Here is a 24,876-nt window from a genome sequence, read left to right on the forward strand (position 1 = left end):
GCTATGGTCTCGAATTCCTATCCCATGCTTGAGACAGCCAGTAAATACCAGCAGACACGAAGAGCAGGCATAAAGAAGTAGAGAGATCATAAAATGGTTCTCAATGGAGATTATCCAACGAACTTCGTTTACTTGTAGGGTAAAACGTGTGATATGGCCCCATGGAAATACATCATCTATCTTGGGACTTTGTGCTGCGTACTTAGAAGTAACTGCCCGCATAGGGGACGACTGATCTTCCTGCTGGCTCGTTTCTTGCGTCGTATTGCCGAGCTTGGTCTTGGAAAGAAAAAAGTTCGCAGATATCTAGGTGAGTTAGTAGTCACTGGCGCAATCAGGTACGAATAGATAAAGGTATATCTCAGAGAACTTTCTGTCAACGTATATGCGTATGTGTTATTCTGTTTAACCGTATATTTAACCTAAGTAGCCAACCTCCCACACAACCAGAGCAAAACACGTTAGAAAACACTCAATACTCGCAAGACAGATGACCGCCACTTGAACTTGAACTCTGTACGCCTTGACAAAATAAACGAATCAGTGAAAAGAGAGGAGACTTCCTGGACTCCGAAGCATTGTTGACGCCGTGAATTGAAAATATGAGAACTTGGGTATTAAAGTACGTATGTTTTGCGCCCTGGCTGGCCCGTGTAGGATTGTGGAAAGCGGGGGGCGATTGTGTTCATGTCCAGAAGATGAGCCTGCACCTTGAATGTCAGTTAGGCAGCGTGTATCCTGCACTGTGGTAACAAGTCAACGAGAAAAAGAGATAGCAAAAGGAAAGACTAGATAAGACGATTTATACTGATAGAGATGTGGAGCGGGCCTAGGTGGAGTGTGTCGACGGGCGGTTTGGTAATCTTGGGTGGCTTTAATTGATGCCCGATGAATTATGCTTCTGTACATCTAGTCCTCTCAGTCGTTTGGCGAGTAGGCTTTCGCCGGCTTCAGAGCCGCCCATGGGGCTGAATGGATAGCCACCGTATCCAAGGTCTCCTTTGGTGAGTTTACTATACGTTCCGCTACCAGTTTGATAGGGCTCGGCTGCATCGTAATCATGCAGGGGAAGTACTTCTTCCCTTAGGGATGGAATGGGCCGGAAAGGATGAGGAGCTCGCTGCCCCGACCGGGCATCCTTTAAGTTACTAGAGACGGTCTGTGCTTCAATGGCTGGTATTGGTGTTGCAGGCTGACCCTCTTGTCCACATGGGGAAGCAAGATAGGGTAATGAAGCTGGAATAGATCCTTGATCAGCAGCTGATCTTCGGCATCCACCATCCGTTACTAGCTTCGTATTCAACTGCGTCTGATTGACATCACGAGCAGGCTTATACGGCGCATATCGCGGCTCCGGATGCTGGATCTCATTCCGGAGCCTTTCTTTGCCGTCAGGAACTCGATTAGCAAAAACAACACGGATGCTTGAGTGTAGATAGAAACGGCCCTTGGACGGACAGCATATGTTCAAATGTATCAGATACCTCAGGATAGGCTTGTCCTTCGGGTCCTCCGATGAGTTCAAGGACACCTCTGGACGATCGGTCCCATAGTTCTTCCGTGCAGTTAACGGCATATCGATGACAGGACCCGCTGAATAGCTTCTCTGCCGAATAAATGTCTTGCTTCCAGGTTCCATGTCGCTGAGATCGTATGGAATCAAGAATAATTTCACAGCTGTCTTGTTCGGATTTTTTATCATGACCTGGAGCTGGCCCTGTTGAGGGATTCGATAGCAGCCCCCTGGTGGACATCTGGGTGATTCGGCCCTCCTGTGTCTCTTCTCTCTTCTGCGAAGAGTATCTTGGTCATTGGCCCTAGGCGGTGGTGGATTGTCTGTCATTTCACCGCAGACACGTGCGGGGCTTTGCTGCTGTCTGCGGCGTCGACTTGTAGCTGTTGTGTCCTTTGGAAGAGAGTTCTCCAAGTCTATCAAGCCAACGTAAGGACTAGGGTTATCGTCCGAAATCGAGCGACCGCTCCCCGAAGTGGGATAGCTGTAGAAAACTGCTGGAAACGGAATGGTGACGTGGGGTGGGCACTTGAGATTCGCTTTACATTTGCCTTTCCCTAAAACACCTATTTGAGCTGTGAAATCGAGTGGTTTTGATGGATTCATTGACATTCTTCCACGTAAAATGGATTCCTCATAGGACCCAACTAATGGAGCATGCGGCCTGGAAGACTTTTCCGCAGCAAACGAGGGCCGCCTGATTCTGGAGGATGGACTTTGCACCGAAGACGCTAGTTGAAGGGTATACGCTGAGTTTAAAGACCGGCGTGGATTATAATGGTGGAACGGGAGCGAATCATTCCATTTCCCAGGGGAATGGTCGGACTGGAAGTTGAATGCTCCTCGGTGGGTTGTGGGTGACGATTGAAGGTGCCGGAAAGTCTCTGGCGGTAGCGTACGACGACGGTTGGCCCTCTCCAAGGGACCAAGTTGTTCAGTTGAATCGATTCTGGAGGAAAAATCTAAATCGGTATTGTTCGCCTGGTATACAAGAGGGCTTGTCGGCGCCTTTAGGACGTAACTAGAAGAGAAGGAGCCCACCGACGGTGCCCGTGAGCGGGATGGTGGCCTCACGTTCTCATCAGACACACTGATTGTGGTAGATTGCGTTCTCGAGGGCGATGCAAAAATGGGGGCCGTGAACCAAGGGGCAGTTGGTGAAGAGCCCAGAAGGGGAAACCGTGAGCCGGTATCTTGTCCATGTAGCGGTGATTGCGGTAATGATTGCGAATCCTGACGGGCCCCTTCTCGAAAGTCGCCAGAATGTAGCGCTGACCGAGGGCGCTGGATATCAGCTGGCGAGCTTAATTCCTGATCATTTGTACCAGGGCTATCGCTAGGAACGCCTTGCTCAATAAATCCGGCTTTCATGTCGGATGCTTTGTCCGGCGTGCGGGAGATGGAATGGCCAGCATTTGAATCTCCATACTACATCATAACCCATGTGAGCAAATGCGCATGCCGTAAAGATACAGTCTTCTTATCATTTTTCCTGGGGAGCTCTGTCTTTCTAGAGGAGGAAGTGTACCTACCAGCGTATGCGCCCAAGCCGAGGTATCGGCGTTCTTGATGTAATGAATCAATCCCTCTCGGTCGCAGGTACGTAAATCTGACAGACTGTAATCTGATATAGATGTCTCATCAGGGAAATTAGTACGCCTTCCTGAGGGTTCCAGCTCCCTATGATGATGGGCCCAAGAGGAGCCCCCAATTTGGCGCTCATCCTCTCTTATCGGCGGGTGGTCATCCGACCATAGGTCATAGAACCGCTGACGATCTGGATCCTGGAATATGGGCATGATCACCGGGGATTAGTTAGTATTGACTGGAAAAACAAAAAGCTATACATCCCAATGAAAGATCGTTAGGCCGACGGGAAAGTACAAGGACGCATGAGGGGAGCAACGAAGGTGTAAACGAAGAGGATGTTTGGGATTGAAGTGGCGGTCTTTGTCAGGAGAGACTTGAGGGTATGACGGGATCGGGTCGAACTGAAGTAAGGTGATGCTGCGACGTGGGCGAGCTAGAGTTTGTTAGTTAAGAGGGATTAAATTAAGGTGAGCTATTTGAATGACGAGAGTATAATTGAGTCATGAGGCGCCTGAAACGACATGGGGGTGGGTTTTCTGGTCCACCGTGAACAAATCCGTTCGCCTTTTTTTTTTTATTAGAGGCGGAGGGGAACGGGATTGTAATGGGACTATGAATCCACGGGTAACGTTACCGTTTGGTACCATTATCTTTGGTTTCTTATCGCATTCCTGCTACATTAACAAAGTAAGTCAGAGTGTCTCATTGTATGTATGTACCAAGATCATAAGCTATCTTTTTTTTTTTTTGTTCGCATTGGGAAGACGATCATTGTGTCATTACAGCATCGTCTACGGTTCTTCAACTTTCATCTTCCCCCTCCGTGACACCTCATATGCGCCCACCCTCGTCCTGCGTGAAACTATCGAAAATCGGAATATTCTGCACGGGCGAACCAAAGCTTACACAAAGATTTTCCTTACTGTCCGCCGCCAACTTTTCGTTTCTTTTCCCTCTCGTACAACTGAACCACTTGCCACGTCAATTGTTGCCCAACTCAAGATTCATACCAAGTGAATCATTCAGTACAGCCAAACTACTTAGCCCAAATCCATACCGACTAAGGCAACAAGACCAGGTTCGTTCAGCATGGCGGCCAAGCGCTCCCGAGATATTGATGCAAAGTCCGAAGAACAACGCACAACTGAACCACCAGTAAAGAAGAAGAAGGGATTTTCTGTGGGACCTGCAAACCTGCCTGATGGTACCTATCGCCGGAAAAGTAAGTTTTTTGTTTTCTTTCTCCTTTTCCTTTTTTTTCTCTCTCCCCCTTCATCTATGAAGTAAAGTTTTAAAACGGCCCTGCAAGGTCCTCTTGCTAATATATGACCCACTATAGCCCAGAAAATCAAAGCCGACCTGATTCAGAAGGCCAAAGTTAAAAAAGCCTACGCCAAAGTGAGAGCCGAAGAGCTCGCCGCTGCCCCCCGCAAGTCAGTCTACGAATTAGCAGAGGAAAATGCTGGGAAGGATGGTAATGCGCCAGAGGCAGAGCCTGCCTCGCTGGAGTTGCACCCGGACCGACAGGCGATGTTAGATCAGCCAGCGCCTGAGAGAACCCCCCGCCCCGAGCGAGCTAGAAATCAAGATGGCGAAGGTCGCCGGAAACGGAAGCCTAAGCCGTCCGCTTTTGCGAAAGAGATGGAGCTTGCAGAGAAGCGCAGACAGGAGGCGCAAAAGCGACAGGAGGAGCGCGACTTCAGGCAAAAGGATCGCGAGGCAATGGCTAAGGCTAGACGACCAGACCAGCATGGGAAGAGGAGATTAGGTCGCGAAAGTAACGTGTTGCTGAGCCGGGTGCAACGGATGGTCGGCCAGAAGTAGAAGAGGGGAGCTATTCAAATGGGACATGATGATGGTTCAAAAGTTTTTTATTTAAAAATGATACCCACTGGATCTTATTTACGTTCTTTAGATGCACCTCTGGTGTGTTGATTGCCAAAATTCAATTATCTACCATTAACTACTATGCTGGGGTCTTAGGCTCCGTCCGACTTCTTTGCTTCCTAAAGCAGGCAAACTCTCCTTTAGTTCTCTCCCTCAATCGTTTCAGCGTTCCCCGCATTTCACCAAGCTCTGACTGAAGACGAGCCCGGGCCTCGTGTGAGGTTCGGCGGTCGAGTTCTACGTAGATCTGGCTCTGCACAGCAGAGGCTTCATCTGTCGAAAATTGCGACATGGTCTGTGCAATAAACTCGGTATCGAGAGTGGCTTGCATCAAGGCCGCTAAGGTATACGACGACCGGGAGCTGAAGGCCGTTAGGAGAGATGAAGAGATCTTTGTCAACAAGTGCGTGAGAACGATGGTTAGCAGGGGTGGCTGGCCTGCTGGAGACGACCGATTAGATGCCGCCGATGAACTGGAAGGAATGGTAGTCGAGATTTCCGTATGGACAAGCACAAGAGTCAGCATGGCGTTGTAAACATACGGCCGGACTTGCTCGGGGCGAGGGACGGTCGGCTCCCAATCGGGGGAAGTGATGCCATCGATAATCGTTGTGTTCAATTTGTTGATTGTTGGCTTAGTGTACGACTGGAACAAGCGGTCGTCAATCTGACTGAGGACGTCGCGAATAGTATTGGCTTCCTCAGTCAACTTGACGGAAAATGAAGTTTCAAAGTTCGCTACTAGCTGCGGGACAAGATCGGCTTGGAATGCTTTGATATTCGACAAAGTGAGGAGTATGCGAACATTCTATAACCAGGATTAGTTGACATGGAAGCATTCGAAATCCATGAGAGACCTACCCTATTTCGAGCATCGACCGCATCCGCGATGAAAATCGCTGTGGACGTATCAGAAAGGCTACGTGCCGCAGGCTCCGCGAGCACCCATTCACTATCCTCTTGAAGAATTGTGGGATGTTCCGCATTCTCGACCAAGCCGCTGAGGGCCTTGTAAATACTGGACACAAACTGCGTGCGCACCATCTGTAGAAGCTTCGCAGGAGGCTGTGTGACAACATCTACGTCACCTGATTTTACCATGGCCTCCGAAATGTAGAGGATCTTCTGCATTCCACTAAGAATTGCATTCTCAAAAGCCACAAACAAACCGGGCATCTTAGTCAAGTCCTTTTTCTCTGAATCCCTCGTCCAGTCCTCCAACATCTTGCAAACTTCTGCATCTTTGCCCCAAGCGTAGCATGCTGCGCGAACAGAACGTTCACGAGTGACGCTCACAAGTGACTTGAGGAGATCATAAGCGTTATCTGTACTTCGTACAGGGGCTAATGCAGCCATTTCACTGGCTGCTCTGCCAATGAGGACGAGAAATTGGCCGAGGTAGTGAATGCCGCTAAGGGAGTTGGAAAAGGGAGGCCAAAATGCATAGTCCTCCCAAGCCTCGCCACGCTTTGGGGTGGGAAATGGCATGTTCTTAGGATCTAGCTTGAAACGGGACTCGGTGGGAGTGATTCCTCCGCTCATCGGGCTATTGGGGCTTGGTGGTGGTATTGGAGAGGTGAGGATAGTAACATCCTCAACTGGAGCGTCGGCGAACAGCGACAGAATGCTTTCGCGAATTAGATTAATTAACTCGACAACGCCCTTCTGCAGCTCACTGGAGTCATTATTGGAGAGCTGGTGATGCTTACGACTCTCACCTTCGAATCCAGTTGGGAGAAGCTTTTGTTTGCTACCCTCGATAAAGGATTGTGCCGCTTCCCAGAAATCGAAGACTTCGCCCAGAAGGCCACCATGTGACGATAGCAGTCTATTTAAGTAAGTATGCACACACTCCCAGAGTTCGATGACCTGGTCAGTGTCAAGCGTCGCTGGAGTACTTGCTGCACCGTCACGAGGAGCGAGTCGGAGATAGGACGCCAGTGCTTGAGGAGTCGGCTTCTCGCCAGAAGCCAGTCTGCGCCTGAGTATCTCTAGTTCCGTTTTGCCGCGTTCGCAAAAAGTTGTAATTTTCGTTTTCAAGTATTCATAGCGACCAAGAAGCCAGACCCAGATGGGATTGTCTTCGACCCCCAATTCCAGCAGGGCGCCAATTAGCTCCATATGTTCCTCAACTGGCCCTGAAACGGTCACCGTTGTCGAGGCGATAGGTGACTCACTCAAGCGCCTCCAAAGGTCATGCTTGAATGCCTGTATTTGCTGGTCGACATCCATCCACATCCTCCCCATCGCTAAAATCATATGAGTCTCCTCGTCTGTTAACGGCCGACCTTTGCTCGTCGCCGTATCGACAATATTCCTGGCCTCTTTCGCGAGCGTCCTTGCTCTGGTGTACTGTTCGAAAACAGAATCATAATCTCTCTGCTTGATGGACTTCGAAAGGAGCCCACCTATTTCGTAGACATCCCGGTGCTTCTCCATAGTTTCGACGACCGATTTTAGAACTTGTTCTCTTTCACGGCCCCCTAATGCAGGCCCCCAGACTTCTTCAGCTTTAACAGAGGCTTCTAAAAGTGGACCGCGGATGCCCTTCATGCCGTATTCACTTTCCTTGGTCAGAGCATTCTTCCCGGGACCCGAGTCGGTAATTGTTGCGGGAGTTATGCTCTGTTTACCAGACGAGATGTTCCGAAAATGTCCTGACCTGCGGCGAGCGTGCGAAGCCGATAGGTGTTGTACCTTCCCTTGATTCCTCATTTCTGTATATACACTATCAATTGTTGCTTTGGCACGGACGAATCGCTCAAAGTTCGCCTCGACAAGTACTTTCAACGAAGCTGACTTCTGGTCGATCGATCGTGAAAGAAATTCCAGTCCACTAAGTAGTGACTTAATCGACGCATCGGAATGAGCCTGCGAAAGAAACAAAGCCGGAGAAAATGAAGTAGACGAGAGCAAGAATCTATTCCGCAAACGACTCTCTTCTTCTACAGACACTCCCCCCTTCTTCAAGATCTTGAGGACGCTCTCGCCTGTCCCGAGCGGATCCGGCTCGTCCATTTGGACGAGGTTTTCCCGACCATTGCTTCCTTTGAATGACTCTAGGTTAACGCCTTGCTGGCGGCTGTTACTGCGCTCGAGAGCAAAGTACCGGGATCGCCGCGAAGCAGTGCGGGCGAGTGCCTCATCCTCCGAATGATCGCTTTCATCTAGCTCTGCAGGCCACTCCTCAGGAAAAGCTGAAGGGAGATTATAGTAGTTTGCGATGTCTGCGTCGGCCATTGTTGCAAGGTGTCCGCGCGCTTAGCCTAGGAGGGGGCAGGTGACCGATCAACCGCCGGGGTAGAACGATCCAGGAGGCCACATGCAGGGAAGCACGTAGCCGCACCAGTGGGGAAATTTAGGGCGCCAGGCTATAAGTTAGGTTTAGGGGAGGTATTGGACAAATTACCATGAAAATAATAATGACAATGAACGAGGTGTGGTGACCCGTGGCCCGTCAGTTGTTATCTGATCTAGGAAAGGACACCAAGTGGATTCTGGCCAAACACGGAATCGATGCCATGCCGGTCGGTCGGCAGCGGCGGTGCCGAGAGTGGTCAAGATTGGCCTGAGGAACCTTCTCTCACTTCCCGCACAAGCAGCCCGCCGCCTTTCTTCTTTCTCTCCTTCCCATCCTCCATATACTCTCCTCTCCAACCCTGTGTTGTTTGTCGCTGATCCCGGGGACCTGTCACAATGTTTGCCGCTAGGAACTTCGCTCTCCCCGCCCGCCAGTGCTTGCGGAGCACTCGTGTCTCCCCAAGCATTGCCTCGCCCTTTTCGCAGGTATATACCAAGCCCATTTCCAACTCCGGCTCAACCGTCAATTCTTGCGTAGCTAACCTAGTTTACCTAGCTCCGTGGTTATGCCGCTGCTGCCGACGAGCGTGTCGCTAAGTTCAAGGGCCAGAAGGACACCGATGTATGTTGCGCCCGAAGTCACCGAAATTTTTTTTTCTCACGGATCTTTTCTTCCCTTGGTCCGGCGTCTCCCGCCAGAGATCTTTGGACAATCGATCTATACACAATCCAAAACTAAATTAAACCCCTCCAAAACAAGCTTTCTGATGGAAATATTATCTATATAGGGAAAGTACACAGTCACTCTGATTGAGGGTGATGGCATTGGTCCTGAGATCTCGCAGTCCGTCAAGGATATCTTCGCTGCCGCAAACGTAATATTTCTTCCCTCCAGGCCATTTGTAGCTTTGAAGACGTGCTGCTAACTTTACTTGCAGGCCCCCGTCAAGTGGGAGCCAGTTGATGTTACTCCTATCTTGAAGGATGGAAAGACCGCTATCCCCGATGAAGCCATTGAGAGCGTGAAGAGGAATTACGTCGCCCTCAAGGGGCCCCTTGCTGTATGTCAACGCTTTCATGTGTCATGGAAATCTTTTTGCTGAGCATGAAATATTTTTAGACCCCCGTTGGAAAGGGACACGTTTCTCTGAACCTCACTCTCCGCCGTACCTTCAACCTTTTCGCCAACGTGCGTCCTTGCCGTTCCGTTGCTGGCTATGAGACTCCTTACGACAACGTCGATACCGTCCTGATCCGTGAGAACACCGAGGGTGAATACTCTGGCATTGAGCACGTCGTCGTCGATGGCGTTGTGCAGAGCATCAAGCTCATCACCAAGGAGGCCTCTGAGAGAGTCCTGCGCTTTGCTTTCCAATACGCTCGTTCCATCAACAAGAAGAAGGTCCGCGTCGTGCACAAGGCTACCATCATGAAGATGTCCGATGGTCTCTTCCTGAACCTCGCCCGTGATATTGCCAAGGAGTTCCCTGATATTGAATTCGACGCAGAGCTGCTGGACAACTCTTGCCTCAAGATCGTCACCGACCCCACCCCTTACAACGACAAGGTTCTTGTCATGCCCAACCTGTACGGTGACATTCTGTCTGACATGTGCGCCGGTCTGATCGGTGGTCTCGGTCTCACTCCCTCCGGTAACATCGGTAACGAGTGCTCCATTTTCGAGGCTGTTCACGGCTCTGCCCCCGACATTGCCGGCAAGGGTCTTGCTAACCCCACTGCTCTGCTTCTGAGCAGTATCATGATGCTTCAACACATGGGCCTTGGCGAGCATGCTGCTCGTATCCAGAAGGCCACTTTCGATACCCTTGCTGAAGGAAAGGTAAGCTGATTTGGATACTGACCCCTGTTCGCTAGTATGCCACAATTACTGACGTTATATAGACTCTCACCGGTGACTTGGGCGGCAAGGCCAAGACCCACGAGTACGCTGAGGCCATCATGAAGCGTCTGTAAGGGATTCAGTTCGCACCATGTACTATTTCCCTTGATTGTCTCCTTTTAGCCTGTGAATGACTAGAACAAATGTAGTGACCTATTTATACGTACAATGTATTTATTTAGATGCCATTTTACTTGGAATATGCCTCACTAGTTGTCGTCGTATTGTTGCCCCATCAATTAGCGCAATCGCTTGGCGACTTAACATGTTCATCGAGAGCATCGCGTTCTGTTGACTGATCGCCAAGATTTAAGTAGACTAAACGCGATGATAAATCTGCTATATGTGAATGTAAAAGAAACGCCTGCCTGAGTCCTCCAGAGGTATCAAAGTTTTAAACCATCATAAAGTAAAAGTACACATTAAAACTACCGTCGTCGACCGCCTCGTCTGGTACCTGTGCCACTACTTCTCTTCTCCTTTTGTTTTGTTCGAGTTGTCTGGGCTCGTGTACTTCGTCCGGTTGGTGAGCCTCCTGTATCCTCTTCGGCTTCCTCGTCACCTTCGCTGTCGTCCTTCGGCCCGTCCGAGCCTTCCTCGTCCCCTTCTTCATTCGCACCAGCATCCTCAGAGTCACCTTCCTCTTCCCCTGTGCCTGAGCTCCTCCTCGGAGCCTCGATTTCTACCTGTAGCCGCGAAGATCGAGCACCTCGTGCTGATTGACGGCTTCCACGACCTGACTTCCTACCTCTTGACGGCGCCGGAGAGGATCGGGGTTCTAAATGTGACTAGTAGTTAGAATCTAGACAGACCTCGAAAAGAAACAAAGAGCCAGTAGGACGCACCATCTGTGTCGGCTACCGTGCTACCTCGCCTGGATTCGGCGTGGGCACTATGGACTGGCGAAGCGGAACCTTCCATTGCTAATCTCCTCTCGAACATCAACTCGCCGTATTCATCTTCCGGAAGCTCAAATGGACAGTAAAGCTCCTTGGAGCTCTCGATATCATCGGATGTATCTGTTATTAAGGAGTCCTCCTACATGGCACAGTGCAAATATTAGCAATCCTTATCTAACATAGGCAACTGTGGTCACCTACCCGCTCATCGAGTGCGGGGAGGTTATATAATGTCCCGAGTTTTTTCCAAATCCCAGGTATCCGTGTATGCTCTGCGTGGGCAGGTGCGTAGCCTTGACTTTTCATGAACTCGGAAATAGCGATCATGCGGAAGTGCTTGTGCATTCCTTTGACAGGACATATCGATTAGTAGAAGTCAGCTTGTTAAAGCAACACGGGACATGGCTACGAACCAACCGGCTTCCATTTGATTATCCCCTTTAGTAGCGCAGTCTCCTGCTCATCCGTCCACGGGTCCGTCACTGGGTCGTAATCTGTGTTAGGCAGAGCTGCGCTATCACTGGCGGGGGTGTTTGCGGAAGGTTGCGCGGCTTCGGATTGAGCGGTAAGCTTAGGCTTCTTCCTGGGAGGCATATTGACAGTTTTGCACAACAGTCCTCTATTCTGTAATATTCAGTGGCGTTCAGGATCCTCTGTACTGGAGCGCGACACACGTGCGGAGCTGGTGTAGGTCGTGTCGCGACAATTTCATTCGGCTTCGGTTTCCCAAACAAGCGGTGGTCCAAGCGTGCCCCGGGGGGACGCTAGCACATTTTAAGGCTAGTCAGGTGTGATTTCGCGCCGCCAACGCGTCGTCAGCTGATAAGGGTTTGCTTCTATGGCGTCAGCCTTGGAGCAGTCCGTGTCATAAGATGGAGCAGGAAGATTGTGATACGGACCCATTCTCGAGTGAGGGTCTGTGGAGGCTATCGAAGTTCACTCTGCAATCGCTACAACCACTACAACCACTCCCATGGAACGAAGAGTTGCCAGGTGCGTATCATTGTCTGGAGGCTTATCCGTCCATTCTCGAATACTAACTCCTCGCTTTTACCAGATCTGACTGGGGGCTTCTTCAGGAGTCCTCTAGAATCGCTCAATGAAGATTGTTTTAGTTCACGCCAGTTGAATCTTTTCCAAACCGATGTATTCAATCCAGACTTGTTACCGGAATCAACAACCGATGCGTCAAGCGAAACTCATGCCGAACCGAGCATTGCACGCTCCGAAACAGGAGATGAGTCAGAGGATATCTGGGCATTGGATAGTTTGGATGTCAAAATTGACGGCAAAGGATTATTGAAGACGTGGGAGAGTTGTCAAAACCGATTGTATCATGAACCCACTTCCGCATATTTTAGTGAATCGGGGTCTAGAGGATTCGATGCAGCATTGGCAAATCAGGCTGCAGTGAACGGGCTCGGGAAACCAGCCCGCGTGGCTCGAAATGATGTCTTTTTCCGATCCCTGTTTCGACTTGGTCTTGGTTGGAGCTCATTGTTTTTCCGATACGATAGAGAACGCCAAGTGTTCGAGCGTTTATTTGATGACCTCCGCCTCTCGGGTGTTAGTGTCGCTGCACTTAATGGCTTGATTGATGAGATGATACGATGCGGTACAGATATGCAGCGGGTGCGAAACTTCGTTGGCAAAGCTCCATCCAAGTCAACTAAACTCTCGGCTCTTTCTACACTTTCGAGCGCCGTAGCCGTCGTCATTTACATCGTTGAAAAGAGGCTTCTCAGCTCCGCTGACAATATAGTGTCCCTCATCCAGATTAGAGCCCTGTTTCAACGATGCGCAGAATTAGCTGGTGTCTTGGCAGACCTGGTCGAAGCTGTTGAAGGTGTTGTCTCGGATGCTCAGATATTCTCCATCGTGCTTGAAAAGGCCGCCCATTTTTCCCAAAGCTTCGGCCATATGGAGGATCTCTTCCGCGAGATTGTTATCCGGACAGTGTATCCGTTTCTTGAGCATGTGGAGACTTGGATTGGCCTTCGCTTGGAGGCGTCGACGTTGAAAGAGCTGGCGGCAAATGGCAGAAGCTTTGTGGCTTTGGAGCGCTCAGAAGAAAATCCGAAGACGATATCTTCTCAATCAACAAGGCTTGACTACAGATATAATCCCACTGAGATGCCATCGTTCATTCCCGCAGACCAAGCAGAGTTAATTTTCGAAAGCGGGCGAAGCCTGCGCCTGCTTAAACGATTCCATCCACATCATCCAATCGCGAGTGACGGAATTTGCAACGGCGACGTCCCCAGGCTCAGCTGTGCTAGCACATGGACTGACATTGAAAGGATACAGCAAAAAGCAAAGACCTACGAGAACAAACTACGGTGCGAAATTCTCAAGTATAATCGTGGAGATCCTTCTGTCAAGAGAGACTTGCAAATCGATTCCCAACCTTTTGCCCGTGGTGCGGCTAGTGATACACTCAAAGATACCTTTGACCTATTTGACATTGATGACGCGCAAAACACGACTGGATTGCTCGCAAACCAATCCTCTATGGAGAAAGACGAGCTCTCCCGATTAATTGACGGAGGGAACGACAAGGGTCTTGGAGGGCCTGAGGATCATAAGTGTAATTTCGGCCCAGAGTTAGCTTCCGCCCTATATCTCTCTCTTGCACCACCTCTTTCGTCCCAGGCGTTGTTAATTGACTATTCTTGTCTTCACCTGCTGTTCAAGGAGCACAAGGTCCGGTATCACCTAGCTCTGCAATGGCGGTTCCAGCTTCTTGGGGATGGCTTTTTCACGTCGCGCCTGTCGCACGCTCTCTTTGATCCAGAGATGCAGAGCGGCGAGAGAAAATCTGGTGTTGTCCGTAGCAGTGTCCACACTGGTTTGCGGTTAGGGAGCCGTGACACTTGGCCTCCTGCAAGCTCGGAGTTGCGATTGGTGCTCATTGGGCTCCTTAATGAGTGCCACGGCTTTGATGATCGCTCAGACAGCTCAACGGGTAATGAGTCCCGCAAGGAGAGAGAACTTCCTGGCGGCCTCAGTTTCTCAATTCGAGAGTTGACTGATGAAGAAGTTACCAAATGCAAGGATCCCAATGCAATTGAGGCTTTGGATTTCCTACGCCTCCAATACAAACCATCAGATGTCTTGGAAGCTATCATTACGTCGCGATCGCTTAGCAAATATGACCATCTTTTCAAGCATCTGCTTCGACTCCTCCGAATGGTTTCGGTCGTCAAAGGTCTCATTCGTGATTCTACGGGGAGAGACTCCCTATCTGGGGATCCTAGAAACGTGTACCGGAAATTCCGCATCGATTGCCAACATTTCGTGCTTGTATTGAGTGATTATTGCTTTCATGTCGGCATTGGTTCGACTTGGCAGCGGTTCCAAGATAGCTTGGCTAAGATTGAACGCTGCCTCGACCGCGGTGATATTGATGGCACGATAGAAGCAGCTGCTTCTGTTCCTCGACTTAGAGACTATCATGAAGATGTTCTCGACCAAATGCTGTTTGCGCTTTTCCTCAGCAAAAGACATGCTGATGCAGCGAAGTTGCTGGAAAGTATTTTCGGTACGATTTTAACGTTTGCTCCATTGTCGAGGATGGATGGAACAAGCGGCGTGCGCCACGAAAGTGAGGCTATTGTCTATCAGTTGTACGCTACGTTCCGGAAACAAACATCCCTTTTCGTGAGTTATCTACGCAGTTTAGATGGCGTGAAGGCATCTTCGAAGCCTTTCGGCAGGTCCGGCACAACCTTTGCATCCAGAGAGGCGTCTACAAGTGTATTTGACCACCTCTTGGCGCGCTTGGATATGAGAAAATATTACTGAGAATCGAATACAAGCTCTATCGCACCAGGTTTTACTAAAATATTATGCTAAACAATGTTTCCGTCTCGTTGTATTTCGTCCCTCTACCGTGATAATCCCTTAAGAACATTGATACCTATTAACGCGACTTTTTGTGTTTGCTTCTCCCAAATATAACCCTGTATATATTCGCAACGCCGTTATGACTCATGTCTTCCATACTCATCACGCCATTCCTTGGATAATACAAAATCAGAAAAAGTGAAGGTCCGACTCTTTCCATCCTTCTGCCAATAGTATCCTCCGAGCAGATTCTTCCATGGCTGGCGGACCACAAATCAGCACCATACTTTCATCTTCTGGAGCCGCATGTTCCTTTAGGAGCTCTTCGGATATGCGTCCTCGACGGCCAGTCCACGAGTCAGGCGCTTTGGACAGGGTGTGGATTATTTTACACCTTCTGCTGTCGGATGCTGTAAAGCCGTCGAGCTCAGCCCGGCAAAGGATGTCTTCCTCCTGTCTGTTTCCATTGAGAACGACACAAGAGGTGGGATCTTGTCGGTCTTGAACCACAGCACGCAAGACCTGGAAGATTGGTGTGATGCCGGTTCCTCCACAAATCATCTTAAACGACCGAACATGGCGTTCCTTACCGCTGATGAGAACTCGTCCATTTCCAAGATATTCGAATCTGCCTGTCGGACCCTTGCACTCGATCACGGAGCCCAATGGCAGTCTATCCAGGGCCATCGTCATCTTGCCGCCTGCCGAGGTGGTTGTTGCGAAGTATACTTTGACCAGCAAGTCCACGGTCCCTTTTTGGCTGGTTTCAGAGATTGGAGTGTATGAGCGGATGATGGTTTCGTTGTTGGACGATGTGTCGAGAACTTTGATCATAAGATGCTGGCCGATTGGTAAACCCAATGTCTGATTTTCGTGTTCTAATTGGAAACTGAATATCCGTGTATCCCATGATATGTCTTTCCTTTCTTTCAGCGTTGCCTTTGTCCAAGACCGTGATTGGAGGAACACAGGGCGAACTTCATCACACGAGGATGATGTATCAGCTTTCAGCGCTTTCAAACCTTCCGGATCCATCGTTCCAATATGGTACTCAGGCATCATCGCCTTTGCCGTCTCGCTATCTGTGAATGATTGTCAGTGAATGGTATGTTTGCAGTGTGATATGCTTGGGACTCACGAATAGCAAGGAATTCCTCAGAGACATCCAGACCAGCAGAGGAGATAATACTCTGCGCTCCACCAGGGTGGCCTTCAAGGAATGCTTGACCATCATACACTTCTCCATTCACGATGAACCATGGTTTCTCATCGCTGGAATTCTTCTTGAATTCTTCAAAACCGATCGTTCGGTTTAGCCCGTCTTTCTTCATATTAATTTCTTGTACGGGTTCGGGCTCCGTCGGCTCCTCTCCTTCGTGTCTTTCTCCCCAGTTACCATTCGTCAGGTCACCCCCAGCCTTCTTGACACGTTCCATCCACCCTGTAGGCATACTAGGGTGGGTAGGATGGTCAAACTTCAAGTTCCCGTTTTCCTTCGTAATTGTGACCCGGAACCAGGGATTGTTCATCATCCCGAGAACGGACCAATACATATCGCGAGGCTGCACGCCCATTGCTTCGTCCATGGCTCTTACCAGGATAGCATCACTGCTCTCAAGCTCTGAGATGGCGATGTTGAGAGACCAAAAGCACCAACAGAAACAAGTCTCGCGCCAGTACATATCTACTTTGCCTCCGAAAAGCTCGCCTTCAAAATCACGATACTTGTCTTCCGCATATTCGATATCCGCTAATCTCCAAGCTAAAAATTTGTTAGCTTAGATAAGAATTCTCATTCATTGAGCCCACGAGGCTGCGTACATTTGCCTTTGTCTAGGGATATTTCCACCCTGGTAACCCTGCGACCCCCACCGGCGTACGCATATCCCCTGACATTATATGACGGCCCTGCCGACAGGAGATTCAAAACCTCGTTGTTTTGAGGATATGCAACGGCGGAGTTAGTGTTTAGGTCATAAATCGCATACCGTTCATCGTGCCACCAATTTCGGTTATTTGATGCCATCTCAGGTGAGACCATTGTTCTAGGCAGACAGTTAGACACATCATGGACTGGGAGATTATAAGGCACCTTAGACGTACGGCAAGACACGATTGTCATTGATATGGTACCAGTTGTCGCTTGGTGCATCAGTCAAGATCAACCTCTTCAGCCACTTGACACTTCGGCCTCCTATTTGACCGGGCACGACGGCCCTCAGCGGACGACCATGGTCTGGAAGAAGAGACTCCCCGTTCATTTTATGGGCCAGCATGATCCCCCTGTTGGGGTCCATGGCCCAGTTCAACTTAATGGATGTGCCGTAGTGACCATTGGGCTGCAGCGAACTTAGCAATCATCATCATACAATAGAGGTGCAGCATACCAGCTTATCCGCTCCTTCCATACAGACGTACTTCGCCTTACGCAGGGGTTTCGCACTGCGGAGGATATCCGCCAGCAATGGGCCAGTAAAGAGGGCAGTCGATAATCCCGCCGGTCCCCAGGAAAAACCTTTTGTTTTGCGCACAATATTTTGTTCTTTGCGACGATTGCCTGCACATACGAGGGTAATTGGTGCTGTTATTTGATCATACTGCTGCAACACTTGTCGGAAGCTTAAAACCAAAGGTTTCTGTACCAGTCTATACTATGGTCAGCGGGTGTTGCGCAGAGAAGTTAGCAATCTACTAACCCTTCGACACTAATTTCCCAATGAGGGATGTCTTCATCCTTGACATATGGGACGGGGCCATGGTTCCGAACATAGAAGAGCTCAGGCGATGTTAAGAAACCTTTCAGCGTGTGAGAATCCAACAGCTCAAGGGACCAGCGTGACAGCCAGCGCAAGCAACCTAGTGAGGATAGGAGGCGAAGTAGTTATAACTCATACCTTCTTTGTACAGATCTGTGAGAGGTGGCTCAACGTTAAACGGATGAACACCCGTTAATCTGATGAGGCGAGGATCACGCGGAACATGGCTATCTGGGGTTCCTTTATCTACGCTCAGCACCTCTGTCGGCCGTTGTGATGGTGGTGGTAGAGGGATATCGGACAGGTCTTTCATCAAGATCTCTTCGCTTTCGATTTTGATCTGACCTGTCTTAAGGACGAGGTCAGTTGGGACGAACGTATCCGCCCGAACCTCCGTGATGGCGGCCATGATACCGGCAGGGGAAGGCCAATGAAAGTAAGGCTACGAGGGATAAAACCTGAACAAGGAAGCTGAGTTTAAATACATCAAATAATCTGACGTTGCATTGACTCCAACTGAGGGGGGAATGCACTGCAGTAAAAGACTCTTGCCTATCGTATGATGGCAACAGGATGCGTTATTCACGTGCGGATAGTGGATATTCATAGTAGGCTACGACAGTAACTCCTTGATGCCGCATAACGCCTCGGAGAAAGCCCACAATAAGCAAAGCCCCTACTAACCAGCGAGTTCCGCGGAGTCCCAAAACCTGGCCCATTCTGGATGTGGGACGCTCGAAATCAGGGCAAGTAGGGCGTCCCACCGCACAGCCAAACCTTGGGGCAAATAAATCGCGTTGACCCACTCATGGGTCCGGCCATTTGCTCGCTCAAGCTTGCAGGATTTCTTTTTCGTCATAATCATTGGTTCTCGGAAGAGCCATGGAGTCATGGAGTCAATGCCGTGAAGCTATGTGCAACCCCCAATTAGAAGTGTGATTGCTTATCATTCGAATGAGCCTGGTTCGCGTGGAGAATGGGCAAGATGGGGCTCACGGCTGTCAGACCGGAGCTACTAACTCTTGAACGGAAATCTCGGTAGGTCGGTTAGAGGGATCTTGCTCCGTTTCCATTCGCAGCCCGAGATTCTTCTAGATCCAGGTAAATATCACTGGATCTGGGGTTTAGTCGAAATTTTCGGTTGACGTATTCGTACGGAGTATACCTGTAGTGGTTCCCCGAAGGACCGTTTACATCCCTAAGACTTATCACATGAGAAGAACAAGAATCCCGCCATCCAAGAACAATTCAAATCAACTGAGTAATTTAAAACGCCATTGCTATGCTGCTTGAAGAGCTCCGGGTATATCGGCATCCTAGTTGGGATTTGTCTTACGTACAATATTTATGGCCTGTGGTGAAACCTGAGGCAACAAGGGGGGTTCACATACCAGCTCGACACCACTGCTAGTAAGTGCTAAATCGTCTACATCATACATCGAATGCGACGGCTTTCACTTTGGTCTATTCTTAGGAGGACAAGGGCCCCGGTGGACCACACCATACCGAGAAGAGCTCGTGATGTAATACTAATACTAGGTCGGCCTAGTATCTGACTATCTGTACTATGCGGGTTTTATTGATATGCCGTTCTGCAACCTTGTAGTCAGAATAATAACAGATGCAATTAATTGAATTTTGAGCCCGTTAAGCTTTTCGTCCGACCACCATTGACATGCGTCCGATAAGCCGGGAGCGATCGATAAGGAGGCCTTCCGTCGATCCCGCCTAACCTTTTGCAGTATCAGCGGATTTCCCTTAAATGGACCCCCCATCTCCGCGGAGAAATCCCTGGCCCAATCTCATGCTCGGATGCTATCGTCCTTATCAACCCCTGTCACAACTGCCGATAACCCGACCATCATCCGAATATGGAGGTTCCTATTGGGTATGTCGTAGCATCTGCTGCGAAACCGCTTGATGACCATCGATATTGAGGTGATTCGATCGTCAAACATCTCGCCATGATCTCATGGTGTCCCCGGAGATGAGAGACCCGATCCTGGATCTTGGCACCCGAAGGGGCTTGCCATGTACATAGTTCTTGAGAAATAAAAACGCATGCCAACACCGTGCACTGGGGGTTGGATTTCCTCCCTGGAACGTGCTATCCACCCCAGACACAATGCCTCTCCTAGAAGCGCCCAGGAATGGCGGCGCAGCCAACAATGGCGTTCTCAATGGGGTGTCGCATTCTCAGAACTTTGGCTTTGACACAGAAGCCCACTTGGATGACCCTAACAGACGCCAAAGAATAGTAGTGGTGGGACTGGGAATGGTGGCTATTTCCTTCCTGTAGGTGCTACACATCCGACGGGGGATGAGGCGATGGTCAACAATGCAGTTCGGGTACTGACAGGACACCCTTTCTCTGTAAAGGGAGAAATTGGTCAAGCAAGATTCTGAGAGGAGAAAATACGATATCGTCGTTATTGGCGAAGAACCTCACGTTGCTTACAACCGAGTCGGCCTTTCCTCGTTTTTCGAACACCGCAATATCGAGGACCTCTACCTCAACCCGAAAGAATGGGTAAGTATATCACTGCTTCTCCGTGGACTCAGTACAACATTCGTTCTGACGCCGAGGGTTGAATGTATTAGTACGGATCATTCAAAGACCGATCGTTCGACTACCATCTCAACACCAGAGTGACCGATATATTTTCTGACCGCAAAACGGTAAAAACCTCAACAGGTGACATAATCGCCTACGATCTTCTTGTTCTCGCTACCGGGTCTGATGCGGTACTTCCCACTCACACTCCGGGCCATGATGCCACCGGGGTTTTTGTCTACAGAACAATATCAGACCTCGAGCGCCTGATCGAATTTGCCTCGAAACATAAGGGCGAGACGGCAACTACCGTCGGAGGTGGTCTGCTAGGACTCGAGGCTGCCAAAGCAATGACGGATCTAGAAGATTTCGGCAAGGTCAAGCTCATTGACCGCAACAAGTGGGTTCTGGCAAGGCAACTAGACGGCGATGCCGGTACCCTAGTGACGCGGAAAATCAGAGAACTGGGCTTGGATGTGATGCATCAGAAGCGAGTAGCGAAGATTAAGACGGATGAGAACAACAATGTCACTGGTATCGTCTTTGAGGATGGGGAAGAAATAGATTGCTGCTGCGTCTGTTTTGCTGTACGTCTAGCCGCATCTCACGTGCATTCAAATTGCTAACATTATATGTAGATCGGAGTTCGTCCTAGAGACGAGTTAGGGACGTCTGCTGGTATTCAGTGCGCTTCGCGGGGTGGGTTTGTTATCAATGAAAGGTAAGAGTCGTCGCAACTTTGAATACTCTATCAGCTAATCTGGTCGTATAGCCTACAAACTTCAATCCCCGAGATTTACGCTATCGGAGAATGTGCAAGCTGGGAAAACCAGACGTTTGGTATTATTGCACCCGGCATTGAAATGGCAGATGTCCTAGCGTTCAATTTGACCAATCCGGATAAGGAACCAAAGAGCTTCAGGCGACCAGATTTGAGCACTAAGCTGAAGCTCTTGGGGGTGGATGTCGCCAGTTTTGGTGACTTTTTTGCGGATCGCGATGGGCCCAAGTTCCTGCCAGGCCGTCGACCATCGGTCGCAACTATTCCGCGGGTCAAAGACACGGCGGAAAAAGAGCAACCAGTGAAGGCTCTTACATACAAAGATCCTTTTGGTGGTGTCTATAAGAAATATCTATTCACTATGGACGGCAAATATCTACTCGGAGGAATGATGATCGGTGATACAAAGGACTATATCAAACTGAACCAATTGGTAAAGAGCCAGAAAGAACTCGAAGTGCCTCCAAGCCAGTTCATTCTGGGAGCCCAAGCTGGCGGGGAAGAGAACGGTGATGACCTGTGAGTTTTCTCTCAAATGTCTAGATGCAACGGGCCTGCTGACTATTGTTTGTACAGTGCCGACGATACCCAGGTTTGCTCATGTCACAACGTTACCAAGGGTGATGTCGTTGAAAGTGTCAAGAGTGGCACATGCAAGTCAATCGGAGAGGTCAAATCATGCACAAAGGCAGGCACTGGCTGTGGAGGCTGTATGCCGTTGGTGCAATCTATTTTCAATAAGACCATGCTTGATATGGGCCAGGAAGTTTCGAACAACTGTAAGTATCCTTGTCTGTGAACTGAGGTCTTGTTCTAAACTTTATACAGTATGTGTACATATTCCACATTCGCGCGCTGACCTCTACAATATCGTCGCTATCAAGCAACTGAAAACGTTCGAAGACATTATGAAGGCAGTCGGAAGAAGCCCCGATTCTCTTGGGTGCGAGCTGTGCAAGCCTGCTATAGCGTCAATCCTTTCAAGTCTCTTCAATGGACACATCATGGACCACGAATATCATGAGCTACAAGAAACTAATGACAGATTCCTTGCTAACATCCAACGCAACGGAACTTTCTCTGTGGTCCCTCGAGTACCCGGTGGTGAAATCACTGCAGACAAGCTGATTGCTATCGGCCAGGTGGCCAAGAAATATAACCTTTACTGCAAGATCACGGGTGGCCAGCGTATCGACATGTTTGGAGCCAAGAAACAGGACTTGCTTGATATCTGGACAGAATTAGTTAATGCCGGCATGGAAAGTGGCCATGCTTATGCCAAATCACTCCGGACCATCAAGGTATGTGGACGCCATCTGCTTTCATATCTTTTACATAGAGCTAATTAGCATTCTAGAGCTGCGTCGGAACTACTTGGTGTCGCTTCGGTATTGGAGACAGTGTCGGGATGGCTATTAGACTTGAAGAACGCTACAAAAGTGTTCGATCTCCCCACAAGCTCAAGGGTGCCGTGTCCGGTTGCGTGAGAGAATGCGCCGAGGCACAAAACAAAGAGTATGTTTGCTTCTTTCGAAATACTTTATCCGAAACTGACACATTTTAGCTTTGGCTTGATCTCTACAGAAAAAGGGTTCAATATCTTCGTAGGCGGGAACGGGGGCGCGAAGCCTAGACATTCGGAATTACTCGCCAAAGATGTACCACCAGATATGGTCATTCCAATTATTGATCGCTATCTCATTTTCTACATCCGAACGGCAGATAAACTGCAGCGAACTGCTCGGTGGATCGAAAATCTGCCTGGGGGAATCAATTACCTTCGGGAGGTCGTCATTGATGACAAACTGGGAATATGCGCTGAGATGGAGCAGCAAATGCAGGAGTTGGTTGACAGCTATTTCTGCGAGTGGACTGAGACTATCCGCAATCCGAAGCGCCGCAAGTACTTCCAGCAGTTTGCCAACACCGATGAGACGGTTGACACAGTGGAACTTGTCAAAGAACGTGATCAGGAACGACCTACCTACTGGCCAAGCGAGGGCGCAAAGGAGGACTTCAAGGGGCACCAGTGGTCGGCTCTCTCATGGCAGCCAATTATCAGAGCTGATCACTTCTCGGATGGACCTCCTGCTATCTCCTCGGCCAATGTCAAGCGGGGAGACACTCAGCTGGCAATCTTCAAGGTCAAGGGTAAATATTACGCAACGCAACAGATGTGTCCCCACAAGCGTGCATTTGTCCTATCCGATGGTCTGATCGGCGATGATGACGCCGGCAAATACTGGGTGTCCTGTCCATACCACAAGCGTAATTTCGAACTCAATGGCGAGCAAGCCGGCCGTTGCTCGAACGATGAGGCTATGAATATCGCAACTTTCCCGGTTGAAGAACGGGACGATGGTTGGATCTACCTGAAGTTACCACCCGTCGAGGAGCTGGACTCCGTGCTGGGGACTGAGCGGTGGAAAGTGAAGAAAGGAGAGGCACCCGATCCATTCCAGAAGTGTGATAAGAAATACAAGGGAACGAGAGGCAAGAAGGTGGGTGATAGACCTAGCCCGACCAAACAATCTAAGACGATTGATTGGTAATGGAACCAATGTGATACGCGTTACGAGCTTTGATATCTGGTGTTGTGGATCTTGCTGGCAGGGCCATCATCTGCTTTTCTTCCTTCTACTGTATCTAAACTCAACTAGCTAGTAGTTAATTTATGAACTGTGAACTACCAACTATTTTGTTCCATTCTATAATGAAGTAGCCATACTGGATCTTATTCTAACCAGAAATGGATGATCATAGTCCCGACTATACGCCCGAACTATTATTCCGCCAATACAGAATGGTCTATAGACGATACCCTTAGAGGTATAGCCAAGAAAGGCATCAAAGACCCTCTATCTAGGTTCCTTAGGGCAGGCAATGTCACGTTACCGACCAACTTTATGGCCGACTCACCGTCCAATCCTATTTGGCGGATTTCATTCTTGACGCTTATCTTTTAAACGTGAGATAGCGGTGGACCCGACCCAAATCTCTCATTATCTATACTCATGATAGTATCCGGGACCCATAGACGATCCTTCACAGCCCCATCGGATGCTTTAAGAAGTGGGCTCTCCCCTTGACATCTCCGCGGACCTCGAACGAGTATGTTTCGCTATTCTCGTGCTCTTCGTTGCCTTGGCCCGGGAAGATTAGGGACATGAACGTTGACCCAAAGTTCATGTGGCGCTCCTCCTGAGTCTCAGCATCTAGCGGTATCCAATGAGAAGCGCTTGGTTTATCAATTGAAAGAGAATCTCGACGGTGTCGATCTTGGTCCATGCTTCCTCGCCTTCAGGGCGCCATGGTCTGTGTCCGAGGGTGATGCATGGCACCCATACCTCGAGGCCGCGGAGATATTGCAAGACAGAGAGGGTCTTATCGGCCTGGTGCTGTTAGTCAAGGGCTAAATGCCGGCAGATATCCACCATATGGCCTTATCTATGCTGACCAAATGTGGTTCTCGATTAGCCACACCCGTGAGGCCGGGAAGCCCAGTCCCATCCGACGGAACCTTACTTTTGTCCACATTGAGACACTGGACAGAGCCATGAGGACCGTCCAATCAAAGCTCCGAGATATACTTGCTTCTGTGACTCCATGATATCCTATCTATCACCCTTGCAATTATTAGCCAAGGGATGTCATATTACAGCAATATCTAATCTAGCTTTTCTATGCTGTCAGTGGCATACCGTGCTACAACTCCTATGACTTCAAAAAGTTAATTATTCCTGGGCATCCAAGATCTATCGATATCAGATCATATATGCTATTTTTGCTTTTGCTTACACTGGTCAATGTCTGTCAAAGAGTCTATATATGAGATCCAACTCCCTTAACT

At 49.4% G+C, this 24,876-nt stretch overlaps 8 protein-coding genes across 8 annotated transcripts; 4 read left to right on the forward strand and 4 right to left on the reverse strand.

Annotated features, from left to right (window-relative positions):
- Nucleotides 1-183: 183 nt before the first annotated feature.
- BDV37DRAFT_253884 (uncharacterized protein) lies at nucleotides 184-3,669 on the reverse strand. Its single transcript, XM_032082588.1, has 2 exons — nucleotides 3,046-3,669; nucleotides 184-2,941 (listed from the first exon to the last, which is right to left on the reverse strand). The coding sequence occupies exons 1-2, from the start codon at nucleotides 3,310-3,312 to the stop codon at nucleotides 875-877; spliced, it is 2,334 nt and encodes a 777-aa protein (XP_031939086.1). The 5' UTR covers nucleotides 3,313-3,669; the 3' UTR covers nucleotides 184-874.
- On the forward strand, nucleotides 3,662-4,998 carry BDV37DRAFT_169660 (uncharacterized protein). The gene is made up of 2 exons (XM_032079323.1): nucleotides 3,662-4,325; nucleotides 4,443-4,998. The coding sequence occupies exons 1-2, from the start codon at nucleotides 4,193-4,195 to the stop codon at nucleotides 4,925-4,927; spliced, it is 618 nt and encodes a 205-aa protein (XP_031939087.1). The 5' UTR covers nucleotides 3,662-4,192; the 3' UTR covers nucleotides 4,928-4,998.
- BDV37DRAFT_169698 (exocyst subunit SEC5) lies at nucleotides 4,999-8,443 on the reverse strand. The gene is made up of 2 exons (XM_032079325.1): nucleotides 5,852-8,443; nucleotides 4,999-5,798 (listed from the first exon to the last, which is right to left on the reverse strand). The coding sequence occupies exons 1-2, from the start codon at nucleotides 8,228-8,230 to the stop codon at nucleotides 5,070-5,072; spliced, it is 3,108 nt and encodes a 1,035-aa protein (XP_031939088.1). The 5' UTR covers nucleotides 8,231-8,443; the 3' UTR covers nucleotides 4,999-5,069.
- BDV37DRAFT_169663 (isocitrate dehydrogenase (NAD(+)) IDH2) lies at nucleotides 8,314-10,382 on the forward strand. Its single transcript, XM_032079324.1, has 6 exons — nucleotides 8,314-8,776; nucleotides 8,847-8,912; nucleotides 9,079-9,165; nucleotides 9,229-9,351; nucleotides 9,411-10,130; nucleotides 10,193-10,382. Exons 1-6 carry the CDS (start codon nucleotides 8,687-8,689, stop codon nucleotides 10,262-10,264), a joined length of 1,158 nt encoding a protein of 385 aa, XP_031939089.1. The 5' UTR covers nucleotides 8,314-8,686; the 3' UTR covers nucleotides 10,265-10,382.
- Nucleotides 10,383-10,402: 20 nt separating this feature from the next.
- On the reverse strand, nucleotides 10,403-11,900 carry BDV37DRAFT_253899 (uncharacterized protein). Its single transcript, XM_032082589.1, has 3 exons — nucleotides 11,503-11,900; nucleotides 11,291-11,436; nucleotides 10,403-11,228 (listed from the first exon to the last, which is right to left on the reverse strand). The coding sequence occupies exons 1-3, from the start codon at nucleotides 11,681-11,683 to the stop codon at nucleotides 10,986-10,988; spliced, it is 570 nt and encodes a 189-aa protein (XP_031939090.1). The 5' UTR covers nucleotides 11,684-11,900; the 3' UTR covers nucleotides 10,403-10,985.
- Nucleotides 11,901-11,902: 2 nt separating this feature from the next.
- BDV37DRAFT_169791 (tubulin gamma complex associated family protein) lies at nucleotides 11,903-15,009 on the forward strand. Its single transcript, XM_032079326.1, has 2 exons — nucleotides 11,903-12,082; nucleotides 12,147-15,009. Exons 1-2 carry the CDS (start codon nucleotides 11,962-11,964, stop codon nucleotides 14,891-14,893), a joined length of 2,868 nt encoding a protein of 955 aa, XP_031939091.1. The 5' UTR covers nucleotides 11,903-11,961; the 3' UTR covers nucleotides 14,894-15,009.
- Nucleotides 15,009-18,235, reverse strand: niaD (nitrate reductase NiaD). Its single transcript, XM_032079327.1, has 7 exons — nucleotides 17,830-18,235; nucleotides 17,632-17,731; nucleotides 17,323-17,581; nucleotides 17,039-17,274; nucleotides 16,757-16,980; nucleotides 16,074-16,697; nucleotides 15,009-16,017 (listed from the first exon to the last, which is right to left on the reverse strand). Exons 1-7 carry the CDS (start codon nucleotides 18,098-18,100, stop codon nucleotides 15,125-15,127), a joined length of 2,607 nt encoding a protein of 868 aa, XP_031939092.1. The 5' UTR covers nucleotides 18,101-18,235; the 3' UTR covers nucleotides 15,009-15,124.
- A 1,581-nt stretch (nucleotides 18,236-19,816) lies between these two features.
- Nucleotides 19,817-23,578, forward strand: niiA (nitrite reductase niiA; the record flags this gene model as incomplete). The annotated part of the gene is made up of 9 exons (XM_032087698.1): nucleotides 19,817-19,986; nucleotides 20,071-20,221; nucleotides 20,293-20,832; nucleotides 20,884-20,966; nucleotides 21,018-21,545; nucleotides 21,603-21,805; nucleotides 21,855-22,327; nucleotides 22,384-22,541; nucleotides 22,591-23,578. 9 exons carry the CDS (start codon nucleotides 19,817-19,819, stop codon nucleotides 23,576-23,578), a joined length of 3,294 nt encoding a protein of 1,097 aa, XP_031939093.1.
- Between the last annotated feature and the right edge of the window lie 1,298 nt (nucleotides 23,579-24,876).

This window comes from Aspergillus pseudonomiae (assembly GCF_009193645.1).
Source record: "Aspergillus pseudonomiae strain CBS 119388 unplaced genomic scaffold BDV37scaffold_59, whole genome shotgun sequence".
Lineage (NCBI taxonomy): Eukaryota > Fungi > Ascomycota > Eurotiomycetes > Eurotiales > Aspergillaceae > Aspergillus > Aspergillus pseudonomiae.